General features: G+C 39.7%; 1 protein-coding gene across 2 annotated transcripts in view; it reads left to right on the top strand.

The window, feature by feature from the left end:
* Positions 1–1,770: 1,770 nt before the first annotated feature.
* POLR3B (RNA polymerase III subunit B) overlaps positions 1,771–12,597 on the top strand; it is an 86,834-nt gene continuing 76,007 nt past the window's right edge. The window contains exons 1-6 of one of the 2 annotated variants that reach the window (XM_054809207.1): positions 1,771–2,030; positions 3,362–3,394; positions 5,820–5,876; positions 5,962–6,026; positions 6,509–6,584; positions 9,834–9,934. In XM_054809207.1, the coding sequence (XP_054665182.1) occupies positions 1,959–2,030; positions 3,362–3,394; positions 5,820–5,876; positions 5,962–6,026; positions 6,509–6,584; positions 9,834–9,934 (404 nt within the window). In that variant the 5' untranslated portion in view covers positions 1,771–1,958. Of the gene's footprint in view, positions 2,031–2,228; positions 2,325–3,361; positions 3,395–5,819; positions 5,877–5,961; positions 6,027–6,508; positions 6,585–9,833; positions 9,935–12,597 lie in introns of those variants that run through there. The other variant, XM_054809218.1, reaches the window with a different exon arrangement.

Raw genomic sequence — 12,597 nt, 5'->3', positions numbered from 1 at the left:
AGTCCTCCCCCTGAAGAGGAGGAGTGGCAGAGACAAGGTCTGATGAACTGACCACAACTCCTATTCCCTGTGCTGCTAGAGGGGGAGGTGGTACAGAAATGGGGATTGAAGTTGACCCCAGGAAGAAGGAAGGGGTGAGGGGAAGGTGTTTTTAAGATTTGGTCTTATTTCTCATTATCCTACTCTGATTTGATTGGCAATAAATTTATTTCCCCAAGCTGAGTCTGTTTTCCCCATGACAGTTACTGGTGAATGACTTTCCCTGGCCTTACCTCAACCCACAAGCCTTTCATTGTATTTTTTTTCTCCCCTGTCCACCTCAGGAGGAGGAAGAGGGATAGAGCAGCTTTGGTGGGCACCTGCTGTCCAGCCAGGGTCAACCCACCAGAGAGGTAACTTGTGTATTTGATCATAGCTCTGCTCTTGGGAATGATTAAATAGATAAGAGTCTCCAGACTGGAAAATGTTGGGGGGGAGGGCTATGCCAGATCTCCACAGTGGTGAGTGACAATAAAGACTGCAGAGTAAGTAGTTGTTTGCTGTCTCTTTGGCTGCAAGAACAAGGAGCATCAAAGAAAGGTGGGCAGTGTAAAACAACTGAACTGTTTTATTTACAACGTGTAGATAAGCTGTGGAACACCTTGCTCAGAATCTAGCACTATTAAAAGTTTTTCTGGTTGCAGGAGAACTGGATGTGTAGCTGATGGCCATTCTTTTTTTCCTTCTATGATTTTTAATTAAAAGTGACTGATGGCTCCGTATTGCCCCACTTTTAGTAGCATTATGCAGAATAACTGCACAATTCAGCCAGTGTTGAAGTGCTAGCTGTACCACATGTGCCTGGGTCAAATGTGCTGAGAATATGCTGCAAACATGATGTTTCTTGAACCTCTAGTATTTCTAAAATGACTGCCACTCAGTCATGTCTGGATTTTGATCTTTTGTAATACCTCTGTGAACAATTTACAATATCCCCAAGGCAAAGCATACCTGAAAAGCACAGTGCTGAATTTTCAAATCTGTAAAATCAGAAAAATTTGCTTCGAATAAACTTCACCTCCCCAGTTATCAAGTAGGAACAAACATTTTGGAGAAAACTTATGGCTGAAAACTTGTGCTGTCTGGTAAAAGCTTACATTTCTAGTAAGTGATAATAAAAAAAAATGGGCAAAGAACTCAACCAACTCTAATAGGTGCTTGTTTTAGAAAGGTAAGAAGCAACTCTTAATCTTCCAACTCCCACTTTTAATTTATTATAGTTTTCTATTGTGGAAGTAAGATTGATTTCTGATTACATACTAACCACGGCTAACAGACCAGGTTGCAGGGTAACGGGTCATCAGACTGAAACAGTTGCTTGGTGAGCATGTACTTAGATGGAAAGCTGTGTAGGATGTTGTAGGATTGCCGCGTATTAAACTCTCCAGGCTGACTGTCCGCTTTAGGCAGGACACTGAATGGAAGCGGTCTGAAAAATTGCTACTCTCACATTTAACCTGGGCCTCCATGTCCAGGATGTGTGCAGCCCAGACCAAACTCAGTTAACTTTATTCATGCAGAACCTGAGCCAGAGCAGACGTGTGCGTACAAGTCTTGTTTTCACACTCTGCTTTTAAAACGTGCCTGCCTGCTCCTGGGCCTTCAGCTGCCGGTGCCGGAGGGGCGGTGAGGAGGCCGGCAGGGGTGGTTACCATACCCCCCACCCCCAAAGGCTGAAAGTCTCCTACGCGGAGGCAGGGCATTGGGAGGGGGCAGGGAGAGGCCTGACCGCCCTTAGCAAAGCCCTGAGCCTTCGCCCCGTTTTCCTCTGTGCGTGTCTGCAGTCACCCCCTCCCCCAGGGTTCCGTGTACTCGGAACCTTCGGTCGCCACGCCGGTGCGGCGGGAGGACGCGTTTGGCTGCTACACCGCGGGTCCCTCGTCGTCAGCCTCTGCTGTAGCTTCTCTGCCGGGCTGGTGATGGAGGCGCTAGCCACGGAGCTGGGGGCCCTCACTCCAGAGCAAGCGGCGGCTCCTGTGAATACGGTGGAGGTTAGCGGCGGCCTGGGGCGGGCGGCCGCTGGGGAAGGACCGACAGGCGTCGGGCCCTGCCGGAGGGGAGCTGGGCTGGGCTGGGCTGGGCTGGGGTGAGGTGAGGTGAGATGGAAGAAGCCCACCTCTCTACGCGCGTGCCCCTGTGGGGTCTACAGCGCATGCGCGGCGCCTCTGGGCGAGGAGGTCTCTGCCCCGCGGGCTGCGCCTCACGGAGCGGAGCTCGGCCTGCTGAGGGGCGGTCTCCGGCCCCTGCGTTTGCCCGGCTTGTATCCCGCAAACACGAGCGAAGAGGTTTCTGCCCTCAGCGGCAGCTCCTTTAAAGTTTGCTAATTGCCTCGCGTGGGGAGAGGGAGGAGATGCAGGCTGTGTTTCAGGTCCTTCTGGCTGGACTGGGCTTTTTATGTAGGAAGAGCACATTTGAAATGGAGCCCAAGAGCCTCGTGCTGTATTTTGCTGTGAACTCCTCTATGTGCGTCTGCCCGTGAGGGACAACGCTACACCGCATCTACAGCGTTGCCATGTATTTCTAAATGCTGAATGTGAAACTAAAATTACGAATTACTGGTGGTCCGTGAATATTGTCATACGCTCTCTTCTGGAGCTAAGTGATGCAGCCTTGTTCTGTGCTCTCTGGTCCTCCTCACCTTTGTCCTCCACCTGCATCTCTCATCCCAAAAGTGGGGTGGGCCCCCCCATGCCATGGGGTAGAAGGTGGGGCTGATGTAAGGTGATATTCCCTGTGATCACTGAAGAATAGAAAAGGGGAAAGGTTTGTAGGAACCTTGATATACTTACACTTGTCAGTAATTTGTTTAGATAGTTTTGCTAAACCTTTGTAGGAGTTAGGATACTGGTAGGTTTTACAGGGACTCATGTCTGCAAGTGCTGCTCCCAGGACTGAGATTCTTGCGTGTATTCGGTAAAGTAAAAGTTGTAGCAAGTCTTCCCTTGGTGGGAATATAATTTACAGTGTCAACATGACAAAAAAAAAAGTTGGTTGTTCTTAAATGTTCTTATTACATGGTAGTAAGGAATTTTCTAAGAAATACGTATTCTCACAGAAGTTGCTTTTAGAAAAGACAGTGTCTCATTGCATCCTGAGTAAATACTGCATAGCACATATGGCTTACTAAGATGATCTGAGTCATCTCCCTTTTTTTTTTAACTCATCTAGATTGGCTTTGGGCAGTCTTTTTTTCAAAATGGATCTGAATTTAAATAATGTTACTGTTTAAAAATAATAATAATAAAACAAACAAAAGAGCTCAAACATCTTAGATGCCTGGTCACTCTTTGGAAATTTATTTCAAACTATTTTTTGTTTTCAGGAAAAATGGAGACTTCTTCCAGCATTTCTAAAGGTTAGTGTTAATGCATTCATTTCATGGTGTGAAACTCTGCCTCCTTTCTGACTTTACATCCTCCTCCTCTAGAGTTTGCTGTTTCCCAGAATACCTGTCCTCACCCTCTGTGTGGATTTTGCGATTATTTTCTTTTAGTTCATGCAATTATGGATAAACTTTTTACATAGATTGGTTTCTCAATTAATCTGTAAATTAATTTGGGGAGGCATCCTTTTAGAGGTTGGCATTTTTCTGTGGCCATTCTGAATGAACAATGTATATGGTGTAATATTTCCAGATTATTTTACAGTTTCACTGGCACCCAGAGACCCCATTCATCATCTTTATATGAGACTGTCGTGTTAGGTTTGTAGCTGTGTTTGTCATAAGCATATAACCACAGATAAAGGAAAGGCTTGAATATATGTGTATCTTTTCTCATCAATGTCAGAGCTTGACTGAACTCAGAGATTACTAATGTCTTAATGTCAGTGCTACTCATATAATCTGGTATTAGTTGAGGGTGCAGTTCTATATGAAATGCCATCGGATGTAATAACAGGACTAACAAACAGTTGGAAGTGAGGAAGGAGTAAGGCAGTAATGAAAATTGTATCATAAAGACAGCAAGTAAAGTCTGTGATGTGCATAGGTACCTTCAGGGAATTGCGACCACCTCTGCACCCATCATCAATCTTCAGAAATGCTGCCCACTTCAACAAGGCTCTTTTCAGCCTCATTTTGTTAATTTCTGTCCTTCCCAGTTTCAATACCTGCACTTTCTTTTTGTTGCACCCTTGAGTGTTTGATCCTGGCAGGAAAACAAAGTTAAGAAGTCAGTTATGGATTGTGTATGTTTTCACTTTGGTTCAGGGCTGTGAAGATGCTTCAGGGCCCTAATGAATCCCATATCTGTGTCTCTCCAGGCAACCACATGAACTTCCATCACGAGCTTGAGCTAGTGATACTGTCTGAATTCTTGGGACTGTGAAAAAGGGAGGGCTGCTGATTGTGAGGTGTATTATGTATAGCTTTATGCCAGCTGTATCCATCCCACATTATTTCTAGCCAGTGAGCCCTTTACTCTAGGGCTGCTGATGGTGGTCTGGCCTTTCTGTTGCATGTTGGTTTATTTATGCCAGCAGTGATACAGTTAAACAAAGCTGATGTTGTGCATTACAGTTTCTATAGTGGAGTTTTCTTTCAATAAAGCTGTTGATATCACCTCATAAAAAAATGGGAAAGAAACACCAGCCTGATTTCTAGATGCTAATAAATCCGTAATATTTTCTTACCTATATCACATGATGTGCACTGTTTTTGTAAATTAGGGAAACTTATCTAAAGAATTTTGCTGTGGAGTCATTCCTCCTTTGCCTTATCCCATGGAGGCTTCACTGAGCAGCTGGATTTGTCATTTTAAGCTTCCCATTTCTTTCTAATAATTTCAGAATGAACTGTTGCCTGTCATGCGAACAATGTAAATGCATCTGTTTTCTGTATGAAGTTTTAAGTCTTGTGACATGTTAGTTGTCATGGGATGTTTCAAAGCTCAAAGCCCTCTGTGAGCATGTAAGCATGTGTTTCAATTATCAGCTAGCATTCTTTCTTTTCCGAGGCTAGATTTTGCACTGTAGTTACGATAGTTACACCTTTTATTTCTGCAAACGCCAATCTATTAATGAAGTGAATGCTTCTCTTAGTATTCCTTCAAGCCAAAATCTTTTTTTAATTCCAGATCATTTTACTTAGTATAATCCCCCTTCTTTCGATTGCTCTAAATGCCTTAAACTTAAATCCTTGAAATGTACTGTGTCAACTCATTACCTGGGGGAACAGGACATTGTTTGTTCTGTGTGATATTACCCCTGAGCATGTTCTCTCTCTTCCTGCCTCCAAGTCAAACTCAGATTTTTTTTTTATGAATGTCCTGCCCTCCTGTGACTGTTTCCTTGCTTGTTGACTTTTCTCATTCACACTCCACTTCTGTTCTGTCTCCTCTGTCTCATTGGCTCTCCCTCTCACTCTTCTCTATGCCAGCTGTTCTTGGTAGGGTGCAGACAACTTCTTTCTCAAGCAGCACACATGGTTAATTGTACTATAAATGGTTAAAATTATTTCAAAATAAAGGCAAACTGATAAAATATTTTGACTTGCAATGGGTCTTGTTTGTTTCTGTGCATTTTAAAGTCTATTGGGTGTTTACTTTGTACAGTTACCAAACTACTTTTCTGACTCAAAGGACAATGACAGCTCTGATGTAAACCTGGAAATGTATAGTGTAGAACGAGACTGATCATCGAGGCAGTTCTCAGAAGTTTGTCAACTGAAAGAATTTAGCACAGATCCAAAAGCACTTATAAATGCTTATATCTTAATTTCTGCCTTATATGATTAATGTTACTGAAGCTAATTTTATTTGCTGCATACATGTATTTTCCAGGTGAAAGGACTCGTGAAGCAGCACATAGACTCATTCAACTATTTCATCAATGTAGAGGTATGCCTTCTTGGTGGGAAGAGAGTGGCTCTAAGTCCTCAGAAAAGGCACATGATTCTATTTTATTATTTTTTTCCCCCTCCAGATAAAGAAAATCATGAAGGCCAATGAAAAAGTTACAAGTGATGCTGACCCAATGTGGTACTTGAAGTAAGCATGAAATGATTTCCATATCCATCGTAGCATGTGCACTATCTCATGGGTTTGTTATTGGCTATAAAATGTTTATAGGCACCTGTGTAGGTATAAATCAAGAGAGTATTTTCCATGACTTCTCTCTTATTTGGACCATTGAAAGATGGGAAGATTTAAAGAATAATCATGTGAAGCAGACTTAGTAGCCAGCTGTTAACAGTACCTTATGTCACCATTTTTCTGTAATTTAGTAATCTTGAATGACAGAGGGGAGTTTCTTTTTGTCTATTTGCAAAGGTAACTTGACTTGAGGTTTATTGTTTGTAGAACACAGCTCAAATACAATGAGTTACTTTGGGAAGCATCATTGCCTATTATAAATTAAGCTACGTTAATCAAAGTAACTTCACTTTTTAGTATATGTAGAATTCTGCTTCCTTCAGGTTGCCTGAAAGATATTTGGCTCAATGCTTATTTTGGAACTGTTTGCATTACAGGTACCTCAATATCTATGTGGGTACTCCAGATGTGGAAGAAAGCTTCAATGTGACACGACCTGTATCACCTCATGAGGTATTAAGATTTGCATCTGTCTTATTTGTTTGATCTTGGGAATATCTTGGGTAGTAGCTGCATGTAACTTTGAGTACATGCGTGCTACATTAGAGGATACAATGCATGCCACCATCACTGTAGAAAGAAACCTCAGAGATTTAAACATCATGTAATATTTTTTCAAATTTTATTTTCAAATTTTATTTTTTTTTCTGACATGTGAATAGCTGTATTCAGTGTTTCCTGGTAGCTGTATTTGAGTGGGTTTCCATTAAAGTGGTGAAAAGTACTTCTCTTGCTTAATCTTGTGGCTCTCCTTATGATAGAGCTGAAGTCCTCACACTGCAATGTAGTGTTCTTTGATGTTTTTATTAACTTCTTTTTAATATTAGCCTTGCTACTGTCTGCACTAGAGATCACCCTTTCCCTCGCAGTCTTCTTTGGGAACATATCTCTGATTTTTTGCTCATAGTTTTTAAGTCTGAGTCAGAGAGCAAACATGGAAACTTTAGGCAGAAACAGATGGAGTTGATAAAATTACAAAAAACTGCAGAAGAACGTTAGCCTTATGGGGAGTATATTTAACTTTGATGCACTGGTATAAGCATGTAGGTTAACAAATGGATTGTGTACTTCTGGAAGAAAAGATGCGTGTTGGAGAACAGATAGTTCTGTAACTGAAATCAGAGTCTGTTGCTTTTGGCAGGATATAAGGCAGCTTCTATACATATAAGAAAGCCATAAGCTTGGATAAGGTTTGGATCTTTTAGGATTGCTTCTACATATCTAAAGCCATTCAATTCCCTTCAGAGATTGCTCAGGAACAAAGTATTCCTCTCCTGCTGCTGTGCTTTGAGATTGGGGTACTGACAACCTCTTTTTGGCCTCAGAACAGGAGCTGAGCTTGGAACTTGCACTCATTTACCTACATACAGGCTGCTGTCAACGTAGTAAATCAGTTCACATATCAGATGCTTTTTTCCTTGCTATGTACACTTGATACTTGAAGTTGGATTTGATTTTTTTTTAATCTAGTGTATGTGGCACACTTTGCACTCATAAATATATTTTGTGCTTGGGAGTAAATCTGTAAAAAAAGCCATCTAGTGGCTGCCTCTTGTGCATAGCCGTGTTTCTGTCTTCAGTGACCTGACTCAAATCTCATTTAGTTTGATGGAAAGATTTTAAGTAAGGCCAATAACTCAGCCATCAACAGTGCAATTAGATGTAATACAGGACCTCACAAATGTCTAGATGATGTTAAATGAGTAGATGTGAATGTGCACAAAATGCAACGAGAAATAATTTTTATATATGAAATTGCATGCAAAAAATTGATTGTGGCCAGCAACTCATATCCAACAATGCAAGTATTAAATTGCTTGCTTACTGTATAACTAAAGTGCACATGCAGAAGAGGGGAAAAATAAATGCTTCGTAGAGCATATTGACCTTGAATTTAGAACAACCTGCTCTTGCATCTCAGATATATCCTCACTGATGCTTAATGCTAGGGCATCATTTCTCTTTTTTTTTTCAGTGTGTTAGACACACATGAAGGCCATAGTTATTTTCTTAAATAGGATGCTGATCAGGTCAAATCAGGGCTGCAATTTAAAAAAAAAAAACCAAAACACAAACCCAAAACAAAAAGATTAGATACTTTTGAGTATGTCATTATGTTTCTCTGTTAGAGGCTTATAAAATTCCTTCGCAAAGACACCTAAGATGATCAGATTTTCATAAAGGTCTGAGTATTTTACTTATTTTCAACCCAATTTGGAAATTTTTATGTCCTTGGTTTCCTTGAAGGTCAAGTCATGCCTGTCTTTTACCTCTAGGTGTCTAATCTAAGGACAATTTACCCCATGGAAGGTGATACAAAAAATACAAGTGTGAAAATATTACACTGTGTAATTCTTATTTTATATCGTAGAATCATAGAATCATTTGGGTTGGAAAAGACCTTTAAGATCCTCAATATATGTCTTGTGTGGACAAAACACACACAAAGAATTCCAAAGCCTTTTTTCCCCCCAACTAATACTAATGAAGCTGTCTAATTCTCCTTCTCACGCAGTTCTTATGGGAGTTTCATGAACTGTTCATACAGATGAATTTAAAGTAATTAGAAAATGGAAATATTCTCAGTTACTTTTAAATTCAATGAAGTTGCTGGGAGCACGACAGGACTTAATTTCCTACAAGTCACAGCTTGGAAACTGCTGGTGCACATCAGTATTTTATTACTAGAGAAGTGGTTTACTTTTTAATGTGGAGAGAAGGAGCATCCAGTTACCAGTGATTCCTGAGGCATATTTTTCCATACAGTTGCATCTTCAATGCACAGCACAATCTTAATTGCCTTTTATTAATGCATAATCAATACACTGAAAGACTACAGAACCATAAAAGTACAAGTCTGAATACTGATAAACCTATAATCCTGGAGCTCAAAGGTATAGAATGTTGAGTGAGGTCACAAATTACATGTTGTGAATTGCTCTGTTGTATTCCGCAAATGCAATAAACATTGTCTTGCATGAAGATATGCAATGCCTTAAGGGCTAGCAACAGAGTCATAGAAGGAGGCTGGGCAGAGCGGACCAGAAAGATCGGATTTGAAATGATTGAGCCTTGAGCTATATAATGTCCTAGATATATATATCCTGCTTCTCTTGCTATCTGAGGAATTTGCAGACAAATTCTGGGAATCTTTACAGGAAGTGATACTGTAGTGAGCCTTCTGTAAGTCATCTTCAGAAATGGTACCATACAGTGAGATTTGCTCATTCTATTAATAAGGTAGCACAGTATCCCTCTTACTCTCCTGTGTTTCCCTTCTATCAAACTTCATATGACAGCAGAACTCTGCAGCTGTTGAGAGTCTTCGTATAGAAATGTCCCTGAGCTCACTGCTCTCAGTGCCTGTGGCATAGTATAGTCTTTGTGCCAGCTCTGCTGATTAGGCCTATTTAATTAAATAAACAGTTTAGAAGTTATGCTCTACAGTGCTGTCCTCTGAAGACACAGATCCACTGGCTGCTTTTGAAACATCACAATAATTGTATTTGGGGTTTTTTGATTTTCTTTTAAACAGGAGATTCTGTCAAACAAAGTCTAGGTACTGTGAAGAGCTTGGTCAAGCTTCGCTTTGCCTGCTTTCTTTGTGAGCACTTACAGAAGACAGGGCAAACCTGGGATGTTTTGAGAGAGACTCTTCAGCTTGTAAGCCAACATCTAACCATATGACTGTTCTCCTTTTAGTGCCGCCTGAGGGACATGACATATTCTGCCCCAATTACGGTGGACATTGAATATACACGAGGTAGCCAGAGGATCATACGCAATGCATTACCCATTGGGAGGTAAGATACCATATGTCGAACTTCTGGTATTAGTTTTAATTTGCTGCTGTGTTGGGAAGAGTTTTAGCTGCAAAATAAATGTAGGCTAACCTTGCTTCCTGGTTAAAAGAAACAATGAGCAGGCAAATATTGATGAACAGCTGTACAGGATGTGATTGGTAGGTTCTGTTATAAGATTTTTATTTTGCAAAAGCTTCTGGACGTCTATTTCCTTACAAAGAAGGATGGATATAAGGATGGATGTTGTCTATGTTTGTATTGATATAAAACCAAAGAGGGAAATATATGAAAGAATAGTGGATCTGCAAGTCGCATTATTGCAAAATGAAAATGATCATGTCTGCTTTGTAGCCAAATTACTCAGTCTTTCATACATAATATGTACACGTACTTCTGTGGAAGGTGGATGGTAAAACCAGTAAAGCAAGCATTAGTTCTTCCGTACGAGGTTAAGCTCTCCTTTAAAATTGGTTTGGTTTAGAGCCAAGGCTGAGCTTTGTGGAGAAATGTTGAGGATTTTTTGCTGGTTTTGTTTTTCTAAAGACTGTCAAATAACTTGAGGTTATTAGTATTGTGAAGGACATCTAATTTCTTAAATTAAAAATAATGTGCCTTAGGGAGAAAAATAAGCACTTAACCATACCAAAAAGGCAAAATACCTGGCAGTTCTAGCATCTGTTGAAAGCAAAATTCCATTTTAAAGGCAATAAAGACGTCTGTCTTTTGTAGACAAGGTTTTTTAAAGACCAACCCTGCTGGCTTTAAAGGTCAGTGCCTTACAGAGATTGTTTACTGTGCATCTTACCAAAGGTGGAATACTGACAAGAAAGAGAAGATAGATACTTAAGCAGCTACATTTCTTGTAGTGAAATTTTAAACTTTCTGATACAGAGCAGTGCATTTGCAAAACCAAGCTTCTGTAGCTGTAGTGACAGTTTCTTAAGTCATTTCTTAAGAAAATAAAAGTTTTTAAAAGACCATCTAAATTTGAGTCCTTTGAATTATTTCATGGTGTGTGCTATAGGCAAAGAAAAACATCGAAGTACATGTGCATTTTCACCAAAATACATTATTAGTTTGTATACAAACGACAGTAATTTAAAGGATAAGTTATAGCTAAAATAAGCACACCAAAAACTAGCCTAGACATTTGTCTACATCTCTCTCTAAAAAAAAAAAAATGATGGTGTGAAGAACACTTGTAAAGCATCCATAATATACTGGAAAAGACTAAATTACTGCACAGCGCTAGTATGTTGCATCTTGCATTAAAGCCTATTCCTCTAAATTTCTCTTTCTCCTATAAAGCGAGGTCATGGCAAAAAAAGTAAATAGTGTCCATTAAAAAATAAAGTTATATCATCCAACTGGTTTTAAGGGCATACATGCAAAAAGTCTTTTTTGCTGTTAAAAACTGTTAATACCCAGTTATTATTTCCATGGGAAATAATTTTCCTCATCTATCCCTAGTATTATACTGTGTTTCTTTTGCCTGGTGACTATATACAATGCTCTTGTTTGACATGCAGTTCAGACTGGGACAGGAAAACTGTATGTTCTTTCCTCTCTTATTTCCGTTGTTTGGCAGAGTCACTAATAACCTGTGTGTGTCAGAAACAAAACAAACAAGAAAACTGCAGAAAACCCCAGGGCAATATCTTTGTGTCTTTAAAAAAGAAAATTTCCTTTGAGTGCTTAATAGCATTCCAAATCAGTGTACCCATTTTGTGTGTCTTTATGCACAGAAATTCAATAACTTTATTTTCCCTTTTTCATTTTTTATTTTCTTCCCATTCTTTCTGATAGCTTCAGATATTTTAAAAATAGATCCTGTGCTCAAAATGGAGAATGACTTACTATGGTGTCCTATGTTAGCTGCAAAATACTTTATTGTTTGCAAGTGAAATAAATACTAGATACTTGGTGACATCTGTTTCACTGGAGTTTTCAGTCATGGCATTTACATACTCCATTTTGAGTTTCCTTATGCCAACTGCTTACTGTTTCTGATATAAATAGCCAATGCATTAGGCTTATCGTGTGTGTGATACAAGATTCTGATTGTCACATGAAGCTTCTTATCTCTAGGAAACACTTTCTCAGTGAAATGACTGAAGCAAGTAGGTTATCTGTATGCAGTACTGTGGTGACAAAATAGCCTTTTATCCTCTTCAAAAATACAGACATTTGAGTTCATCAGTTTTCTTCTGAGTTACAATAATATGAAAATGGCCAAGAAATTAAATTTATAAGATTTGAATGAAAGAAATATAGCTTCGTTAGCAAGAGCTGCCACTTCTTAATTTTTCTTGGAGTAATTTTGAATGAAATATCTCTGAGGTTGCAAATAGATGCATAGAATTCACTTTTAATTTTGTCAAAATATGTCTCAGCAAATACAATTAAGCGAGTCAATATTTAACCTTTATGTTAAGAACTTACCTGGAACATAGGTCTTGCAAAGCTGTCTACCAAGCAATGAAATTCTGTAAGTTGGATCAAAAGTCCACATTTTTGTAGAAGACACTAAAGGGCATGGAGGCCTTTTGGTAGGTGTAGTGATAAGCTGTTTTTATCTTGTGGACTAGGTTGTTCAGTGCTTTATCCTGTCAGGTCTTGAAGTCCTCTATGGGATGGAGGCTGCCCATCCTGCCTGTGCAGCT

This window comes from Grus americana, chromosome 1 (genome assembly GCF_028858705.1).
Source record: "Grus americana isolate bGruAme1 chromosome 1, bGruAme1.mat, whole genome shotgun sequence".
NCBI lineage: Eukaryota > Metazoa > Chordata > Aves > Gruiformes > Gruidae > Grus > Grus americana.
The sequence above is the reverse complement of the archived record's forward strand: the minus strand, read 5'-3'. Positions and strand labels throughout refer to the sequence as shown.